The sequence below is a fragment of the Pundamilia nyererei genome, unplaced genomic scaffold (genome assembly GCF_000239375.1).
Source record: "Pundamilia nyererei isolate P.nyererei 1_Seehausen unplaced genomic scaffold, PunNye1.0 scaffold00442, whole genome shotgun sequence".
NCBI lineage: Eukaryota > Metazoa > Chordata > Actinopteri > Cichliformes > Cichlidae > Pundamilia > Pundamilia nyererei.
The window spans coordinates 98780-119113 of record NW_005187843.1 but is presented as its reverse complement, the minus strand read 5'-3'; the positions used below and the strand labels follow the sequence as shown (position 1 = coordinate 119113).

Sequence of the window (20334 nt, the reverse complement as noted above, 5' to 3'; positions counted from 1 at the left end):
GCTGTATGAAAAGTACTACTGGGATTATCATAGAATAAAGCTGCCTCAATGAGGTCAAGTCACAGAGCTACATCAGGGAAAGTTCCCAAAGCATTTCTCCGCAGTTGAACTAATTTTCTCTGATTAAATCAAACAGAGCTTCGTCTTAGCTCAGCATTAACTAAACCCACCAGGGAGAGTTTGTAGTTTCACACAAGAGTAAAACGGCACCAACAAAGTGAGAACACTTATTTTCATATCTGTGCGAGGTGATCATTTAGATTAGCAGCAGTGATAAAGGCGACTCTAGCAGGGTCCAGAAATAAAAACAAGGAGCTGGAATTGAGCCGTGAGCAGTGTTTAGTATTTTTAAGCATATAAATGACAAAATAAGGACTTTGAAATACATGATACAGCAGCCCGCTCACCCACCTTTGAGCCCATAAAATACTTGAGACAGAAAACCACACATCGGTTGCAGTTTTTCTCCATTTGTTTCATCGTTTTTATTTTGCCATCTCCAGTCAGGTGACAAAGGCCTCGAGTGAACAAAAAACGTTTGCAACTCTACCACCCTCCCCAACCCGATCGAGCCCCTCAAAAAAAGAAACACACACCTCACTGCAAACCGCCTCCCACATTTCGGAGGCCCACACTGCCACACACTCACGCCCTCTTAAAAACGAAACAACACTCCTCTTTTTTTGTATTTGGGGGATGGCCCCGATGGACGAGAGGTGCGAGTGCACGGGACCCTCACGCCCCCTCAAACTTCTACACAGACAAGAGACTGGCATCACGAGGGTTAATCACTGAAGTTTCTGTTCTTTTTCTTTTTTCTCTTTAAGGGAGGGGGGAAAGGGAGAAAAGAAATCTTGGTTTTAGAGCTTTGACATGCTGGGGGGGACCTCGAGTGCTCTTTACGTGCCGGCCACCACGATCCCCCGATCAGGGGAGGGGAAATAAAAATAAAAGGGACCTAGTCGCACTCAAAGGCCATGCTGGAAAGCGGTATGGCTGCTAGAGGGGCGACCTAATCCAGAATTCAGTATCTACAGGGGCAACCCTCCCTCCCTCCCACGGCTTTAACTCAAAACCAGCCCCTCCCCGACCCCTGATCCCCTTCCCTCTAAAAGGCTTTAAACCTGCTGTATTCAATCTAAAGAATATAAAAAAATAATCATACAAAAGCTGAATCCCGCTGTTATTTCAACATTCAGGAATGTGAGTGGCGAAACCAACACGTCTGAAGGCAAACAGAATACGCAGGAATTGAGCGACTGATCGTGTTTTTGTTTTGAAGTCGTTTTATATAAAGTTGCCAAACAAAACCTCAGTGATCAGGCAGAGGACCACGCAGCGAGCTGCGGCGGAACAATCCCAACAGCAAATGGAAAGGAGAAACCAAAAGGAGGAGGAGCGGGGGGGACGGGGGAGAAATAAAAGATCAATGATGAGAGAGAGAGAGAGAGATCACAACAGAATGATTGAGGTTGTCTGTGAAGGCCGACGCTTTGGTGACAGAACCAATGAGAATGCAAGAGACTGGTTGTGGGTGGTGCTTGTTGTCCGGGCAGCAAAGTCTATCAACTCCTTATTTGCTGGCCAAGACCTTGGTAGCGACAGCACATTCCTCCCCCATGGCAGCAATCACGGTGACCTGCGGAGAGCGCACAGACACACAAACAACGTGTTCAAGTCAATCATCTGAAACGTTACACGTGCAGCTCTCGCCCTCCTCGCCATCTCCACCCTCTGCTCCCGGGTCAGGACTCCCAACCCCGAAGCCTCCAGCTACATGGAAGCTTGTCTGTGAAGCTTCTCAGTCATCCAGGTCATCCTAGTCTAGAAGCTTCTTCAGTTCTGAACTGAAGAAGCTTCTCGGATGAGAGGTGGAACGTCTTCAAGCGACTCAAAGTCCAGACGCTTTTCTTTCCAAGACTACACGGAAGTTTAATCAATTTATGACCCAAAAACAAGGTTGTTTTTTAATACTGATGACAAACTGTTTCACAGCCCAGGAATTAGCCCACACCATTGTGCTTTAGACAGATTCACCACTGTGACAGCTACAACGGGGCTTCAGGTCGGGCTGACAAATATGAATTATATGAAAAGACTAAACTCACCATGAATTCTTCACCCGCCTCGAACTTTGACTCGATTTCCTTGCCGACTTCATTGTCGGGGACGCGCAGGTCCTCTCTGATGTCGCCGTTGTCGCTCATCAGGGACATATAGTTCTCATTGATGTTAACCAACTGCAGAAAAACAAAAAGACATCACTGATCACGTCTGCACAGACTTCAAGCTGGTCACAATAAAAACATGCGATCCACATTCTCCAGTCTGGCCACAGTTTAAAGTTTGAGTCCCAAATGAAGCTATTCCAGCTGTATAGCACCAGAGTCACTCCTGCACATGTATCACAAAGGAAAACTACCCACAACGTAATAAACATTTTAATGACTTTCAGCACAACTTTAATGTTAGTTTGTTTTTTTTCAGCCAGAAAATGATACGAAGTCAATTTCTAGCCATGTCTGAATCTCAGAAATCTGTCAACTCTAAGTAGCCTTTTATTTATTCAAGGGTAAAGTGCTCATCAAATTTCCAGGACTGTGGGAAATATGACCTGTTTAAAAAAGAAAAAACAAAAACGAGTTTTGTTAATAATCAAATTATACCAAGCCTCCATTCTGACACTAAATGTCGTGGATGGTCACGTGTAATCACCTCTGAGACCAGGAAACCCAGCAGTGCCCAAAAATCCTTACTGAGAGGATTTGACCATTTCCAAGCCACAGATGAAAGAATATAAACTAGAGATTTTCTTTGATGATGCAAGTTATTAATGTGAAGCGTACAGGAGACAGAACCTTTACTTTTTATTTAGGTTAACCACCTAACCAGCTGTGCTCAGTTTGGTTTTGGTGTCATATGCAAAAGTATCACAGCTAACCAAGCCCACAGCACAAAGTAAAGACCGCACTTCACTGAAAAATAAAACAGAGTCCATCCTGATACAGACAACTGTAGAATGAAGCCGACGAACACTTAAACGATCACGTGTTTGTTTCTGACAGAACTTTACGTGAGCAGACTGCAGCTGAGCCTCAGCACCTCTCACACTTTAACACACAGAGTGAAAACACACCTGCACACACATCTGCAGTCAGTCACCTGGAGCATAAGTGCTAATTATACACCATCGGATTAAAGCAGCTGTGGTAGCACATCTGTAACACACATCTGTAACATGACAGTTTAGCTGTTTGCTCTGCATGAGAAATGTATCCATGCAAAGTGCACTACTGTACATTAATTATTCTGACTCTTTGTGCCGTTTCCATAGAAACGTGTTCATTTGCAAACTCAGCATGTTTAGGTATTGGATGCTGGGCCGACTATCCCACAGCGTGATAAAAATGTAAAGGTAGTGAGCAAAAGAAGGACGGTACAGAAACTTTCACTGGCTCAGAAACACACAAGACCACAACCAGTTACACTTTATTTCAAATTCTATCTGCACTGTGGTAAAGGCCTGGAACCAGCTGCGTGCAGCAGCCAGAGGTTACTCAGGGTTCATCTCAGCTGCACCGCTTCACCGATGAACCCGACCTCTGAAACCCGAGTGGTCACATCTTTATTTTAGCAGATATCTGAGCCGTTCATGTAAAGACGTCCATTTCTTAAAGCTTACGTCTCATTTTCTCCAACATGAATGTTAGTGACTGGATTATTTGCAGGCTTATTTAGCGTGAGTGGAAATGTTTCCTTCCATTCTAACATTAAAACATCCACAGGGACGATGAGGTTCAGCAGCACGTGTTCTGCTCTTATCCCAAACATTTCTCCGACTATAAAACAAACTTCAAGTCAGGTTTCTGGACTGACTGATTCACACAACAGAAAGACGCCCTGTGAATATTTCCACCTGCTGACTCACTGTTGGGAGGCAACGACTGGGAACCCAAACACCAGATGACGTATCCGCGTCGTCACCACCAGCTCAACCACCATGGAGCCTTTTTAACAGAGTCAGCTGACAGGAAGTACCTGATAGTCTATCCTCTTGATGGAGGGAACATCCATGTTGTGGGTGGAGGGGCACATGTCTTCATACTTCTTGTTGGTGAAGATGTCGATGCCAACCAGGTTAACCTGAAGGGAAGATGAGGAATTCACAAGTGTTTAAACAAAGAAAACAGGAGCTACTGAAAGCAGCACAACAGCAACTGATCAACCTGCCAGTGTCCTGCACCAGCCCGGGGTCAAACTTCAATAAACGCCTAAACAGAAACCTTAGCCTACTGTCCGACGGCCTGCGTTACGGTTTCAGCTTAACCACATATTCGTTTTTATGAGGGGCTATTTTGGTTTACTTAAAGCTCGATTCTCAAGTTACACCAATTCAAAATCTGCATGAAAAGTCATCGTTGGTCCCAAGTGTTCTTCCTCCCATCAGTCTGAAAGTTTGCACTTAACTAAAAAATGCAATTAAATCTGCTGCTCCTGCAATCAGCTGCAAAATTTAACTTTTTTTTTTAAAACCCAAATTGAATGAGCAGAAATTTTCCAGATTTTTTTGCTCTCACTGAATTGATTCAAAGTGACATTAAATACGGTGCAGGCTACAGGTACCCAGCTTCATCACTACCAGCCTTCATTTGGCTCAATGAGATCTTCTGTTTCAGGTCTGCTTAGTTTTAATGTGCATTTCATGTTGAGTGATGCTTATTGTGCATTTCACTGTGTCACTGCTCTATGCAACAATCGACTGTGCTGCCATCTATCTTTAGACTTTTAGAGTCACATCATCCTGATGGAAGTAAACGTTTAATTAGATTTAAGATCTGAATCTTTCCAAGCTGAAATGGAACAGTCAATAAAACGTGACATAAAAAGGTTGTTCAATTTTGTCAGCTCTGGATTTTTCCTGCAAACACTTTGGCACAAAAACAGATTTTAGGTCATTGTCCGAAAGAAGAACAGACTGATTTAAAAACAGAACTTTTAAGAGTGAGGTTTAGTTTAATCTAGCATCCGAGGCCCAACCCCCGGGCCCGGGCCTCGGACCGGTCCCTGAGTCGTTTGGTACCGGGCCGCGAGAGTTGAGGCTCAGGTGTGAAATGTACGGTTTTCAGCGTTTTTATCGGTTTTCAGCGTTGTTTTGTTATCGTTTTTATCGTTAACTCGGTCTTTCTGGATCTTTTCATGTGTGTTATGAATAAATCTTTTTTTCGGTACCGGTACTAGTTTTATTTTGTTGCATTTATCCGCGACACCTTAAAGGCCGGTCCATGGCGCAAAAAAGGTTGGAGACGGCGGTTATAAGGCACAAAGTGATGAAAAATAAAAATTTCACACATTAAAATATCTGAGTTTGGTAAACCACAAAATCTTGGGAAATTCAGACAAACATCCACTGCAGCTTTACTCTATTCATTTTCAATTACTCAACACTTGTTTCAAATTTTGGATTTCTCCCTAAAGCTTCTGACAGGCAGATTTAAGTATTTAACCAGGTTTACAAAGCTGGGCTGTAGTTACTCTTTGCTGTAGTAAGTCTTTGCTATAACTGAAACCTGGCTGCACAGAAGGCCGCTTCAGTCAGAAAAGCCCAGATAATTATTGGATTTCATTTTGTTAGTACTAAGATGGAGATTACCATCATGTTAATATAAATCAACCAATAAAAAGGTCAGAAGGCATCTTCAATGGGACTCAAATCTAAGGACTACATTTGTCCCATTTTGTGGTCGTGGAACACTAAACCGAAAAACTTCATTTCCCCCCATTTTTATCATGACGAGTCCCATGTGAGGGCAAAGTACACACAAGAACACTGTGGGTAAAGATAAGAAGGCCTTGCTTTAGTAAAGCAACACTTCATGCAGTTTGGATCAGACAGGTTTGAAACCTGAGAGTCCAGGCCAAGCCTCAGGTCTCTGCTCCAAAACTTTATGTTAAACTTTGCAGCTTTCAGCAGTCCTCCACCTGAAAGCTCTCAGCCTGTCTGGTCTTTACTCTGCGCGTTGTCCTGTTTCATGTTCACGGCCCCCCTTTTCTGTCCTGACCAATGCTCTTTACCATGCGGTATAAAATGATCTGAAATAAAAGAAGAGGACTAAACAGCTTCTGAGTTTACCTTAGCATGTCCGTGCTTGCCGGTCTTGGAGGTGGACATCTCCACAATTTTGCAGGGACGACCCTTCAGCACCACGTAGCCGTTCTTACGCAGAGCAGAGCACTGCATGGGGTAGGTGGCGGAGGCGCCAGACTCACCAGTCTGGAAATCGAGATCGGGATCTGCCATGGTGCGATGGGTCTGGGGCGCTGGTGGAGACAGTTACACATCACTAACCCCGAAATCAAGCACAGAAATTCATATCTACAGACTTCCACACTAAGCAGTCACAGGGTTAGGTTCTCGTGGAGAAAGACATGGCATTAACACGACCGCGAGCAAAAATCAGAAGGTAACCTGACCTAGTCAAGTGTAAACTTGAAACAGATGATCACGTTCAATACACCTCTTACATCTGTCCAACAGCATCCTGATTTCAAAGCTTCTGATGTCAAGTGTTACGGGGAAAAACCCTGTAAAATGACCCAGTAATTATTCCACTTTCATACATTTGCCAAATTGTGGTTAAATTACAACAGTTTTGGCATCTCTGACCCTGGTCAAATATAATAGTTGTTCTGTACATAACAGAGGACTTAAAGTGTCGGCGTTGGTGTTTTCACAGTAGTTAATGAGGGAAAACATGAATCTCATGACAGTCGTCAACAGCAGCCTGATGTAGACGGAGTCCTGTGAATTAAATGTTTGCAAAGCACTAAACTAACTCACCTTGACACCGATTACACTACCTTACTATTGACTGGTGTCATTTGGCACTATATAAATAAAATTGCAATGAAATATTTCTTGACTTATAAAAAAAAACAACAACAACTTAGATCTCTGCAAATTTCTGGGCTTGTCAAAATTTGTAAGAGTTTAATGCTTGCTGGAAAAACATTGATTCTACTTCAACTCAGCTAAAGCTTAAAGAGTTTCATGATATTTAAACATGCCTGATTGTGGCTTTGATTTTGACCCAATGTAAACCACAGCCCCCGACTGCTTCCCCATTTTTAAAGGGTTGAAACACTACCTTAGACATACATCGATTAAAAACAAGCAATTCAATACAGCCTTGTTTAATATATTAACATTAATACCAAAGAAAAAGCAAATTAGGGGATTTTGCTGTAAACATTGCAATTTTTAAAAATTATGTAAAAAAAAAAAAAAAGTGTTTCTACTTTAATAAATCTGCTATGCTCGGCTGAGTTTTGAGCCACTTTAACAGTTTTCTTTCCTGCTTTGATTTAGACTACCGCAGCCTTTTCCTGGGCCCCACAGAGCTCTCTGCTACTTTTAGGTAGATATCGCGAGATTTCTATTGTAAAATAAATAAATAAATAAATGAATAAAGGTGCAGTCCTCTTGATCTGCTGGGAAATTAATTTGAGTGTGATCCGAGTTATACATTTTGAATATCCAATTTGAAAAAGAAAAAAACAAATCCCTAAGCTCCGCCGAAACGTGGACGTCGCCACCCCGGCTCGACACGAGGCTGGACGGCTGCGCCACTTCTCAATCTGCCGCAGCAGTTTTATCGCAAATGTTAGCAAGCCCAGTGGACGCATGAAGTTCAAAGTCAAAATTCACTCGCAGCCACTTCTTCGCACCATCGGTGCCACATAAATAAATTAAAGGTTAATCTTTTAATGATCAGAAGTTAAGCTGGCTCAGAGTTTACAAATGTAACATAGCGCTGTGAAGACAGCAGAGAATAGTGCATCAAACGCTAAAATTAGCACGTTTTATTCTGGATGTTTTGGTTTATAACCATTTATTGTAACGCTATCGGGACAGGATTTCGATGCCGCGAGATTTGCGGCTGGCCAACGTGCGCTGCTGTTTCACAAACACCAAGTCCCGTTATCCGAGCTAACGCGCTGCTAGCGGCGGCTAACCGAGCTAGCCGTCCATTCAGCTCGGTCCAAATAAAGGCGCGGATTAATCTCGGATCGACAGCGGACCGGGTACAAACCATCAGTCTGTTTTTTCCTGATCGGCCCGCCGGGTCGTCGGTTAACAGTGCGGATTTTAACCGCGAACCGAAGACAAGAGCGTTAGCGCGGAGAATGACAAGCAGCTTCCACGGAGCGCGCCGCCGAAGGCCGCATGTCCCTTTGATTCAGCATGCTAGCGCTAGTCGGAACATGGACACCCACACCCTACCCTGCCACCGACTACATCCACCGGGAAACCGACTAACTACTCCCTCGGCATCTCAAACCAGTACATGACTACTTTAATACCTCTGAAATCGTTAATGGGTCACCTAAAAACCGCTAAAGTCCACCGTTTATCCCCCCCAAGGCAGCAACACGCGCCATGCCACACTTACCTTCCAAGAAAAAGAGGACCTAAAGTGCGCATGCGCGGCCAACTTGACTGCAGCATCCGTAGAGGAAGAAAGGAGGGGAGGGGCGTTTATGTGTTCCGGTAGCAGCCTGGCAGAAAGGGATGCCAAGTCTGAGGGAAACATGGCAACCCGGCCAAGAGAATACAAAAATACTACTTTTTAAAAAATCCTGGTAATGTACTTACACAATGGTATGGATTAGATTTAGGTTGGCTAATATTTTGTTAAACACGAGGTATTTATTTCTAATACTTAATATTGGGCATGAGGTCTTTTTATTACAACAAATGTGATGTACAGAGCTTTAGTAGGTACAGAGGGATAAAGTTGATGAGTCATACCATGACGATATGGGAGAGTTACTGAAGGTAGGTTAAGAAAAAAGGTAACGATCAGATCAGCAGAATAGCTTCATGCATGTCTGAGGGTGGTGCAGGGCACTGAGACAGTGGGGAGGTGTGCTGTAGAAGTGACAGGCCTGGTTTGAGTCCCTACATGTTTGCAGTGATGGTGCACAGACTGACAGATAAGGTCTGTCAGGATGCTCTGTGGACTATGGTATTACAGATGATATTGTGAGCTGTAGTGACAGCAGGGAGCACGTGGCAGAGAGGTAGAGGTATGCACTGGTGAGAAAAGGGATGAAAATCAGAAGAAAAAAGACATTTATGAATGACAGGGAGATCGGTGTAGCAGTGAGGCTGCAAGGAGCAGAGGTAGTGAAGATAGATGAGTTTAAATACCTGAGGTCAACCAGCCAAAGTAATGGACAGTGAATAAGAGAGTGCAGGCAGAGTCGAGTGGGTGCAGATGTTTATTTGTGACAGAAGGATAGCAGCAAGACTGAAAGGGAAGGTTTTCAAGATGGTAGCGATGCCTGCTGTGATGTATGAATTGGACACGGTGGTACTGACAACAAAAACAGGAGGAAGAGCAGAAGATGTTAATTAAAACATCAGAGGAACAGCTCAGGTTGAGAAGCAAGGCTGTGATGGTTTGGACATGTGCAGAGGAAGGACTGGGGTTATAATGGACAAAGGATGATGAAGATGGAACTAGCGGAAAGGAGGAAGACCTCACCTCAGAGAGGGTTCATGGATGTAGTGGAGGAAGACATGCAGAACGTTGGTGAGGTGTTTTGTTGAACCTTAATAAACTGCTCCTAGATATTTACATGACCTAGTGGCAAGAATAAATCGCCATTAGGCGATCATATACATGACATTCGTATTCATGTATAACATAGAATCAGTGAATTTTCTCTAACGCCTCCTAGTGGCAAAACTCCTTCCATCTTCTTAGGACACTCCTCACTCCTTAGTACATTTGATACTAATTTAAAGTACTGATAAATATGTAAAGATCCTTTTACTCTGTAGATGCTATGAAGTTTAAGGTCTCCATCCATTAGTTTGGCTTTAAACATATGTTGCTTCAACATAACACATTCAGCATTAATGTTAGCCGAGAAACGTGTACTAATGCCCCTGATCCCATCAGGGGTACTGGCTGTGTGATGTCCTCTTTAATTCTTTGTGTGCGGTACGTTTCTGAAACTCTGTTATTTTGGTTTTTCGTAGTCACTTGGATGAGTGGCAGAACGTTTCTCCCGCTGAAAACGTTACATCCTGATGAACAGAATCAACGTTTTGGGATTTCCTTACCTGGATCGAGCATGCATTAAGACGTTACATGGTAGAGTGTGAACATAATGTGCAGATGCACTGAGCTTTGGTCACTCTTGGTGGTTCTCTGTAGTTTCCCTGAAGCCTATGCAGTGACCAGCTCAGTGTTTGATGGATAAAGGAACATGCATGTGTCTACAGTTAAAAAGGATTTGGCTACTTCCTGATTTATTTATTTGAATCTATTTTGCACATTTGTCACACTTAAACATTTCTGATAAAACAAATTTTAATGTTAGTCAGAGAGGTGCAGTCCTTCTGATCTGCTGCCCAGTTGCCTCTTAAACTAGTTGTGCCTCCCTCACCAGTAAAAACTGCAAACAAGTGTTTGTGATAATGGACAACAAGTGTTTCACATCACTGTGGAGGAACTTTGGCCCACTCTTCTTTGAAGAAATGTTTTAATTCAGCCACACTGGAGGATATTCCAGGATGAATGGGATGTTTAAGGTCATCCCAAAGGACCTCAGTCAGCTTTAAGTCTGGCAGCTTTTTTCCCAACTAGGTGTTCTGATGTTTTCAGATGACACGCTCTGGTTCTTTAAACGTTCCTTTTAGCTCTACTTCCATTTCTTCAAGATGCTTTACTTTTTTGTCAGTGGAAATAAAAACGTGTTCTTTATAACTTGCCTTGTTAAATAAAGCTTACACTGAATAACAACACCATCTGGTACAAATTGGTATTACCCTAAAGTACAGCCTTGCCACATTCAGTTATCTTTTTAACAACATACATGGATGTTTCGTACATAAAGTCAATTTTTCCAGACCGCTTTGAATATATAGGAAGGCAACAATAACTTAATTAACGAGTTGTTACAACCAGGGTGTGCAGAGGAGCACAAAGCTTGCAGCAGATGTGCAACGGCAGCAGAAGACCACGCCAGTTGAGCCTCCTGAGGTTACAGACCACACAGGCTCACTAAAAGTTAGCCACAGAAGAGTGCAAAAATGTTGCCTGGTCTGCAACATTCAGATGGAAGAAAGGTCATTTAACTGACTTTGAATGTGGCATGGTTGTGGCGTCAGAATTTGTGAATGTGAAGCCAACAAACCTGCAGCAACTGTGCGATGCTTTCATCTCAATATGGAACAAAATCTCTGAGGAGTGTTTCCAGGACTGTTTGTGAATCTGTGCTGCAGCCTGTAGAAATTCTGGGACTAAAACAAATGAGTGTTTTTCCTATTAGGTCTAACGTCCAGTCTTTATCTCACTCAGAACACAGAAGCTGCCGTGTGACTCGGGTATGAATAAAGAGAGCGGGTCAGGTGTGGTTGCTGTACAAGGAGAGGACATTTATTGTAGAATTCCCAACACCACAGATGCGTGTTACCAGGTCGAGGTTGTCTTTTGATTGATTCCAGTGATTCAGACGGGGTGAAAACTCACATGCATGTCACACACCTGTGCACACACCTGCTCACCTCCACGCACGCGCACACACACGCACTCACGCACACTCACGCACACTCAGAGGCTAACAATCGTACATATGTTCACAGTCTTGATACGTACAAAAATTGAAATACAAATACAAATAATACCACAATAAAAACATTGTACTGTTTGATTTTTTTTTAGAAATTCTTATAGCTATGTTCTCTATTCTGTAGAAAGACAACTATGCTTTAATAAGTGAACATTATTTTTTTGTCTTTCTCTAAAATGATCAGTAGGATATCATCATCATAACGAAAATTCTTACAGTATATATCTCTTTTTTTAATCTATGGTTTCTCAAGCTGACCCTGCCTCCTGACCTTTATTCACAGGGTGCTGCTAACATCCTGCACATGTAAAAGGCTTCAGCTGGCCTTAACGCGCCATCACTCGCCCCCTCCACCATCTCTTTTAAAAACAGCAAAAGAAGATCAAGTAAAGGATGGAGCAGCTTCCTTCTATAAACACAAGCGCGTACAGTCAGCAAAGGCTCAGCTCCAGCCTTTAAGAAGACGCTCCTGCTCGCTCTTTACCAGCTGCACTCTGGAAATGATCGTGAACATAAAAACTTTAATGGTAAACGTGTGATCCTCCAGTGTGCAGTTCAGCAGATAAAAGCCCAGCTGTTGTTTTCAGCTCAGAGATGTAGGGTACACAGTCAGACGTCCCCCGCCCCACCGCGTATTGCCTCAAATTTACAACTCATAACAAGTAATGTAAAAAAACACGAATGCCATCATGCAAAAACGAAATAAAGGCAAATGAATTATGGAGAGAAAAATCCAAACGAAACTTTTGAGCTTAGTCCCCCTAAAGCGTCGACAGATTCACAAAGGGATGAGCCAGAAAAGAAAGGATAAAAAGCTAGACTGTCATTATTTTCTTTGTCTGTCCTTAACATCAAAGTGAGTATTTACACGAGTGCACACAGCAGCGTGGACAGACGAGAGTAAAAACCTCCAGAAGGTGGCGCCTACTCTACAGCTGAGTTCTTCCTGTGAGAAAATGACGGGAATACTTTTGTTGTTGTGTTGCTGTTGCAGCAATGGTACAATATCTACAACCTCCCTCCCCCTGCTGGGAACAAACCGGGACAAAGCAGCCGGCTGTGCAGCAGCTCCGCGACACTCGCTGCTCGTCTGAACTGTTGTAGCCTCCGACGGGGAAGAACAGCAGCAGCATCAGTGTTCACACTGTGAGAAACGCCGTCTGCACGGCCTCGTGGTTTCCTGCTGGAACAAAGAGCTACATCGGTCTGAGACAAAACATTTAAACATCGTTATCGGCGTGACAACAAGCAGCTTATCCACACTAAGCCTGGGTGTTTTAGAATTTCAACACACACATTTGTTGGTTTTTGGAAGCACCGATTCAGCTTCTTCCAGTTCACATATGAGACACAGCTTTGGCTCTGCAGGTTTGGATATCTGCAGATAGATTCCAGTGTTAAATTCATAACGTGTATTAGCCACTGTGAGGAAGAGCCTTCATGTTTGAGTCTTTCCTCCATAAAGATGACATCTGACGTCCTCCCCCGTATCCTTAACGGGCTCTGACACCTCAATAATACCAATAAACATGTGGTTTGATCACCATTGAAAAGGTTCTTTGCTTTTCAACCCAGAAGCTGCCTATACTGCCGATACAGCTCTAGTAAGCTGCAGAGGCCACAGTGATGCACACCCAGTGGTTTTGCTCTCGACGCAGGCCTGAAATATGACAGAAGCTGCTCACATAACAGCAAACATGCATCCGAGGGGGACAGCGTCAGGGCTCGACTCAGACTTTGCTCTCTTCGTTTCGTAGAACGTGTACTGAACGGGTATGGATTACTAAAAAAGTAAAAATTATTACTGATAAGCTCAGCGTGAGCGTCTATTTTGCACTCGGCCATCATTTCTCATGTCAGCACAGTCTCATAACAAAACACGAAAGTCGTGACAAGGCAAACTGTTTTTGTCATGTTCATGGACACAAACTGTCAGGTTATTTTTATGAGCCCAGACTGATGAAAGTGAGGCTTAAAAACGGGGTTAGACTTGTCACCACAAAACTGTAGCTAGATTTGTCTCTGATTAATAGAAAGCTTTGAGACTGTGTTAGTCATTTAACCTCCTCAGACCTGAACTCTTCCACGGCAGCATGTTTAATTTCTCGTTGATATTTGGGCTGATTGGGTCCTGATGATTATTTAAACACAGAATTACCAGATTTTTTTTTTACCTGATTTTTGTTTCTAAGAAACATCAGAGCCACATATGAGGATATTTGTTTAAAATTTCGATAGAACAGTGGCAGTAAAACGATCTTGTAAGTGGATATCAGGCCCTTGTAGAGCAAAATTGAGTATTTTGGTCTAAATAAGCCACATCTGTGGACGCCAGGTCCTGGGAGGTTAAGGTCACACTAATTCTCTTTCCACTGCGTCATTCATATCTCTTCCTCTGCTTTTGAGAAACTAACAAAACAATTTCTCTCTGAGGATTTTTTAACTTCTTCTAAAGCCTGAAATTCTTTATTTGAAAGATTCTGCAAAGCGAGTCGCTTTTGGCTATAAATAAGTCTTTGCCATGATCTCTATTCTTTTAACACTACCTTAAATAAAGCCGTCTGTGCGCACCCCTCTCACTTCTTACTGAGTCAAATGTGCATCGAGACAAAGGAAGGCGATTATTTCGAGGGACTAGTTTGTCTCAGCAGAAACTTAAAGGCAGCCAGAAACCACGTTGTGTGCAGGTGACAAAACATCCTCACGATCGTCAACGTTCATTTGGTGGCGCTCAAATCCACAAAACTGTCAGATCCAGCAGGCTTAGTGTGGACGCTCGTGCTTCTAACCTAATTTAATCACAGTATAAGAAGCAGTACCAGCTTTCACTGTCACACGCCAGGCCACCTGCCGCTGTGCCCGCAGTGTGAACACTGCTGTGATGTAAAGTCACTGATGTGCTACACTCTGCAGCTCCTCACTCAATCGAACGGGGAGGTCGAAGGCTACTCGGCATGTCCACAGCAGCCGTTGGCCTGCAGGGCAGGAGGAGGCGTCGTCCGCCGACAGCACGAGGAGTCGCCTTTGCTCAGCAGGCAGTGGCACCGTCCGCGGGGGCCCTGTAGTGCCCCCTGCAGCTGGAGGGGGGTGTGTGTGGGGTGGGCCCACTCCTGCAGTTTTCTCCTGATGCTCAATTGTCCGTTTATCCACAAACACACGCACGCACACATTTACACACACATACGCCGTCCTCCTGTCATCCCTCCATCCCTCAGTGGCCAATGTTCAGGGTGAAGAAAACAAGGGTTGCGGGTCCAAGAGGTGGAAGGGTTACCAGTTCATCATGGAGCTTCTGTTGAGGGTCATGAAGAAGACTTGACTGCTGCCTCCAGAACGCACCGAGGCGAAGAAGACCTGCAGGGAGAGGGCAGCACGTCATACAGGTGTGTTTCAGGTGTGGCGCCTTCGCTCGTGCACGCTGTGTGTGCACAGACTCACCTTGTCGTTCCTCTCCGTCAGGAACTTCAGTCGCTGAGCTCGCTTGTGCATGAAAACTCCGTCGAGGTGTCCCGTCTCCACGGACCGGATCTCAATGGCCTTCTCTCCCCAGCCCATGATCTGATTGGAGTGGATGTAGGCTGCAGGGGAGGAAAGGGTGCACACGCGCACACGCACACACACGCACACACACACACACACACACACACACACACACACACACACACACACACAGAAGGGGGTTGGACAGGAGAAGACTCAGCACCAGTCTCACACCCAGGCCAGTCACACCTCGAGGCCTCCTCCGCCTCACTTCCGGGAGATTATTGCAGCAGTTTCTGACGGATGTGAACGACCAGCGTTGGGAGAGACGCGTCGCAGGCCTGCTGTCTGGCAAACCTCGTCGCTTTGATGTAAAGCAGTTATCTGAGCTGCCACATTGCACCTGGCTGTCCAGCAGCAGTGTCATTACAGCGTTTAAGGGCAAAGTCAGCCAATCGGAAAACTGTAAGAGCAGAACCCAGTTTAACCTAGTTGCAGGATTAGGGAACACTGTGAGTCCGCAGGGTGGAGGCCAGTAAATGATGACAGCTCGCCCAGCTGTGCACAGCCGTGGCCTTTTAAAGTGAACGCTCCCCTAAAATGATGGTGAAGTCTCAAGAAGGTTTAGCGGGAAATGTTTGTTTGTGATGTGCACTACAGTGGGAAAGTTCAGGATCTCCTTATTTCTGCTGTGTGAGGTTTCTCTGCTTTATTCTGTTAATGCTGCCTCTCTCAGACCAGCGCGCTCTCAGAGGAAATGAACCTTAATCTCAAGAGTTTCACTTGCTGGTTGAATGAGGGTTAAAAAAGATAAAGAGATAAATATTTAAGCCCCAGAAGTTTCAGCTTCTTTTTTAAATCATAAGAAGAAGTTTGATTTTATAGATTCTATTGTGTTGCTTAATTTCTGATAAAAGTGAGAAATGGTAAATGGCCTGTATTTGTATTTGTAGAGCGCTTTACACATCCACACATTCACACACTGGTGATGGCAGCTACATTGTAGCCACAGCCACCCTGGGGCGCACTGACAGAGGCGAGGCTGCCGGACACTGGCGCCACCGGGCCCTCTGACCAGCACCAGTAGGCAACGGGTGAAGTGTCTTGCCCAAGGACACAACGACCGAGACTGTTGGAGCCGGAGCTCAAACCAGCAACCTTCCGATTACAAGCTGAACTGCCAACTCTTGAGCCACGATCGCCCCAGAAGATCATAATTATAAATCTATATATACCTTTTTACCAGTTTATTTGTTTTACATTTATTTCCCCCTCATAGTGGATGTGTGTAACACTGTGTGAGGAAAAACTTAAATTATCACTCAGATGTATCCTCTTCCTGTTCACGCCCCAAATGACCTGTATAAATATACAGGATGGAGCTGATTGGGTGTAAATTTTTTCTCTCTACTCCAGGGGTCCCCAGTCCCAGGCCTCGAGGGCCGGTGTCCCTGCAGGTCTTAGATGTGTCCTTGATCCATCACAGCTGATTTGAATGGATAAATGACCTCCTCAACATGTCCTGAAGTTCTGCAGAGGCTGGTAATGAGCTAATCATGTGATTCAGGTGTGTTGACCCAGGGTGAGATCTAAAACCTGCAGGACACCGGCCCTCGTGGCCTGGGATTGGGGACCCCTGCTCTACTCTATTACATATGTTACCTGCATGCTGTGTGCAGTATAGTTCTTGATCAGGCTGATGAAGGTTAATTAATAAATGTTGCTGGACTTTGACCTCTTTAGATCTTTGTTCTGTTTCATGCACTTTCACAGTGCAGTGAAGTTGTGCCAGAAGCTTCCATTTCATTTATATTAATGCTTCACCAGAATACTGGAGGGAAAGTCCCTAAACTACAAGCTCAGGAAAAGTGGCACTAATAGATTTTTTGATATCTTTTCTTTTATCAGAAGTTATTAAAACCGTGTTCAGGCCGGTCCACCTGGTCACCCAGGGTCCGTGCAGCTTCTTGGTGCTTCTTTTTATTCTCATGTGGGAGAAAAGACAAAAAGGGTCCCACATACGGAGGATCGGGATCGGTTGGGTGTTTATAAGCGCAGCGGCGAGTTAAATAAGTCAGGCGTTTACGTTTTTATGGGGTGGGGGAGGGGTCGAAGCCGGGCTTGGCTGTGAGACAATCTGGTCTGACAGTTAAATACACAAAAACATGTTAACAGGAGACGATGCCCACACAGAAAATGTGACACGTCAGCAACAGTGCTCCAGGACAGAGACACAGTCACACACGTGTTTTTGTCATTCAGGGTTAAGCACAGAGGAATCTGTAAGAGTGAGGATGGGCGGAGACACACACCAGCTTTGACTGACTTGGATCGTAAGATTCAAGATCCACCCCTCATGCTCGGCTGCGCTCTGATGCACTCACGCTACTTCTAAATAATAGATGAATTTAGATGTGCTGCCCCTGCATTGATCTGGTGCAGAGCTTTCATCTCGTTGCTTTGCTGCTGGATCTCACAAACGTTTTGTCTGGACCGGGTTACTGCAGAGCTCGAGCAATCAAGGATGAAAGGAAGAGCGGATGATGAGAAAGTGCCTTTTGAAATGTTTCACGGTCAACAACGAGACACAACAAGAGGACAGAAGTTAACACAGCAGACACACGACACAAACTCAATTCACAAAGAAGAACGAGCAGACAGTAAACGACTTGTGAGAGCTGGGAGTGAGGAAGGCAAAGATCCGCTGCTATCAGCTCATGCAGCCGCTGGATGTTCAACACTTAACGTTAAAGGGATACGTCGAGGTTTTGGGATGTCATACATTTGGTCAACTTACCCGTCGTGTGATGAGAGCACTGACACTAAACTCTCCATGATCCTGGCGTGTGCGTGTTGCTAAAGCTTGCCTGGTTTTAAGGATTTGCAGACACATCGAGTTTGTTGCAATTCCCCCAGGTCAATGCTGGATGTGTGAGGATGTGACCACTGAATCATTTTGTCTACATTTAACTAAACATTTTACTTTTAGTCCTGATCAGTTGCTCGGGTTGCAAAGACAAGTCAAAATGCAATGAAGTCGTTGAGAAAATGGCCCTCACTCTCCCCTAATCTCAGTCCTGGTTTCATGTCTTGCTGAATTAAACCTGGTGTTCATTTAGTGAAGTTTGGACCTTACATAAGAAAATAAACCAGGTGTGCTTCAGGGTGGCCACACTATGTGTTGACTAAAGTGTATGCAGAGTATATTTGTAATATAAAGAGTTTAATCATGATTACTTTTTGTAAAAGTTCAAATCAAAGTCACTCCCTCTGAGCCAGCACGGTTACTTTTTCTAAATCTTGTGCTGATTTTAAAATAAACTGACTAAAATTTTCTCACACGGTAAAGACGTAGAAAGAGGTAACGGAGGCGATGGAGACAGTTTGTTCTCATCAGCTCACTGCTCTGAGTTGACCAAGTGCCCAAACCTGCTGTATCCCTTTAAGCAGGTAATGAAACAGGTGAGTGAGACGACAGTCTGGGCTTCTTGTTTAAAGGTGAAAGCAAAAGGCAAGAAAAGGCAAGCGTGTTGCTCTGAGCGGAGAAGGGGTGTGGTAGATAGTGAGGGTGAAAGATGATCTGCTGAGACCGCTTATCAGAGGTCAGAGGTCAGTGGGGTCAGGGAAAAGCGAGCTGATTGGTTGACGTACCGACGGAGGTGGGCATCTCGCCCCACTGCAGCACCACGTCTTTGGTGATGCGTCCGTAGGTGTTGACGTAGACGCCCTCGTCCTCGTAGCACAGCAGCATCTCCATGCCGTCCGTCTTGGGCAGAACCACGATGGCGTGCGGGGTCACCTGACCCTGAATCTGCCAGGACGACAGACGGGAGGGGGGGTGTTGAATGGGGTGGGGGCAGGGGTGTTAGGAGCTGGACCCCTCTAACATCCCCCCTTCCCCACCCTGAGAGAGAAGAAACTGCTGCAACAATAAAGCCTCCCGCTCCTCAGCCACGCAATTGCCATGGAAACAGACACGAGCACAGCGTGATTCATGACTGCCAAAAGCAATGAGAGGCGGTTGCTGTGGTTACCGTCTCCTTGGCCCGTCCATCTCTGACTGTAACCAAAGCGGGGTTAAAGGAGGACAGCGATTCACCCTCTGCCTCTGGATTCAAACAGCAGTTCATTCACTCACTCGCTGAAACATTTCCATCTGTGACTTACAGCCTCTGCTCCTCACACATTCCTGTGTTCTCTTCATCACTTCTGTTCTGGGGCTGTCACACATTCACCATTTCATTTGTTCTGCTATTAGCTCATTCATCCTCTCATTTCCTCACACGTTCACTCCTTAAATCACACTCATATTAAACATGCAGTCAAACACAGTTACATATAAAGTACATATGCAGTCATGTTTACAGCACATTGATCCACTCGGTGTGATCTACTGTAACCACAGCTGCTATCTGTCTGACCTCGGCCTAACTGGAACATCTGAATGAATTATGGGGGCGTGTCCCCACAGAGCCTCGCACCAGCTTCAACAACAGCCAAACTTAACCTTAATGTAAGCTAAAAGAAACTTTTAATACTTTTTGGGGTAAAGTCAGAAAACTTTTAAAACATTTGTTATGGAATTACCAGTTTAATTCCCTGTAACCACTGAAATTGAAGTTATGGCTCTCTCCTAATTCTTTTACATTGGGCTTTATTATATTATGGGGACATGTTCCCTGAAGGAAGGCAGGTCCCTGTACGTGCACAATAGAGGTTCACAGCTGTTTTCAGAGGGCGTACTGTTGTGAAACAGTAGGAGTGTTGCTTTTGTGGTGGGAAAGATTTACACCAGGAGTGGGCAACTCCAGGGCCGATGTCCTGCAGGTTTTAGATGTGTCCTTGATCCAACACAGCTGATTTAAATGGCTGAGTTATCTCCTCACAGAGGCTGGTAATGACCTAATCATGTGATTCAGGTGAGCTGACCCAGGGTGAGATCTACACCCTGCAGGACACCGGCCCTCGAGGCCTGGAGTTGGACACCCTGCCTTACAAAGTGATTCACAGTGTGAAGAATTGTCCCTGAAGACAAGCAGCAGTGTATTAATACCAGCACACACACACACACACACACACACACACACACACTGCCTCAGCCTAAACCTAACCCAAGCCTAACTTTACCCTGAGCTAAAACCAAGTCTTTACTTTAGAAATTACTGATTTACTTTGTGGAGACCTGTCCTAGTAACACACACACACACACAC

General features: G+C 44.6%; 2 protein-coding genes across 6 annotated transcripts in view; both read right to left on the bottom strand.

The window, feature by feature from the left end:
- Nucleotides 1-321: 321 nt before the first annotated feature.
- On the bottom strand, nt 322-8523 carry eif5a (eukaryotic translation initiation factor 5A). The gene is made up of 5 exons (XM_005753600.1): nt 8451-8523; nt 6131-6318; nt 4039-4143; nt 2109-2240; nt 322-1639 (listed from the first exon to the last, which is right to left on the bottom strand). Exons 2-5 carry the CDS (start codon nt 6296-6298, stop codon nt 1574-1576), a joined length of 471 nt encoding a protein of 156 aa, XP_005753657.1. The 5' UTR covers nt 6299-6318; nt 8451-8523; the 3' UTR covers nt 322-1573.
- A 5411-nt stretch (nt 8524-13934) lies between these two features.
- tnikb (TRAF2 and NCK interacting kinase b) overlaps nt 13935-20334 on the bottom strand; it is a 59827-nt gene continuing 53427 nt past the window's right edge. For 4 of the 5 annotated variants that reach the window (XM_005753595.2, XM_005753596.2, XM_005753597.2 and 1 more), the window contains 3 exons: nt 18775-18934; nt 15082-15221; nt 13935-14997 (listed from right to left, as the gene is read on the bottom strand). In XM_005753595.2, coding sequence (XP_005753652.1) covers nt 14914-14997; nt 15082-15221; nt 18775-18934 — 384 coding nt within the window. In that variant the 3' untranslated portion in view covers nt 13935-14913. The remainder of the gene's footprint in view (nt 14998-15081; nt 15222-18774; nt 18935-20334) is intronic. The other variant, XM_005753598.2, reaches the window with a different exon arrangement.

Bases quoted from the DNA above. Each gene is read 5' to 3' on its own strand.
- eif5a (XM_005753600.1), bottom strand. From the start codon at position 6,298: ATGGCAGATCCCGATCTCGATTTCCAGACTGGTGAGTCTGGCGCCTCC. The intron at 2,241-4,038 runs GTACTTCCTGTC...GTTTTTCTGCAG, and splicing joins TCAAGAGGATAGACTATCAG to TTGGTTAACATCAATGAGAA. The intron at 1,640-2,108 runs GTGAGTTTAGTC...CGCTCTCCGCAG, and splicing joins AGGCGGGTGAAGAATTCATG to GTCACCGTGATTGCTGCCAT.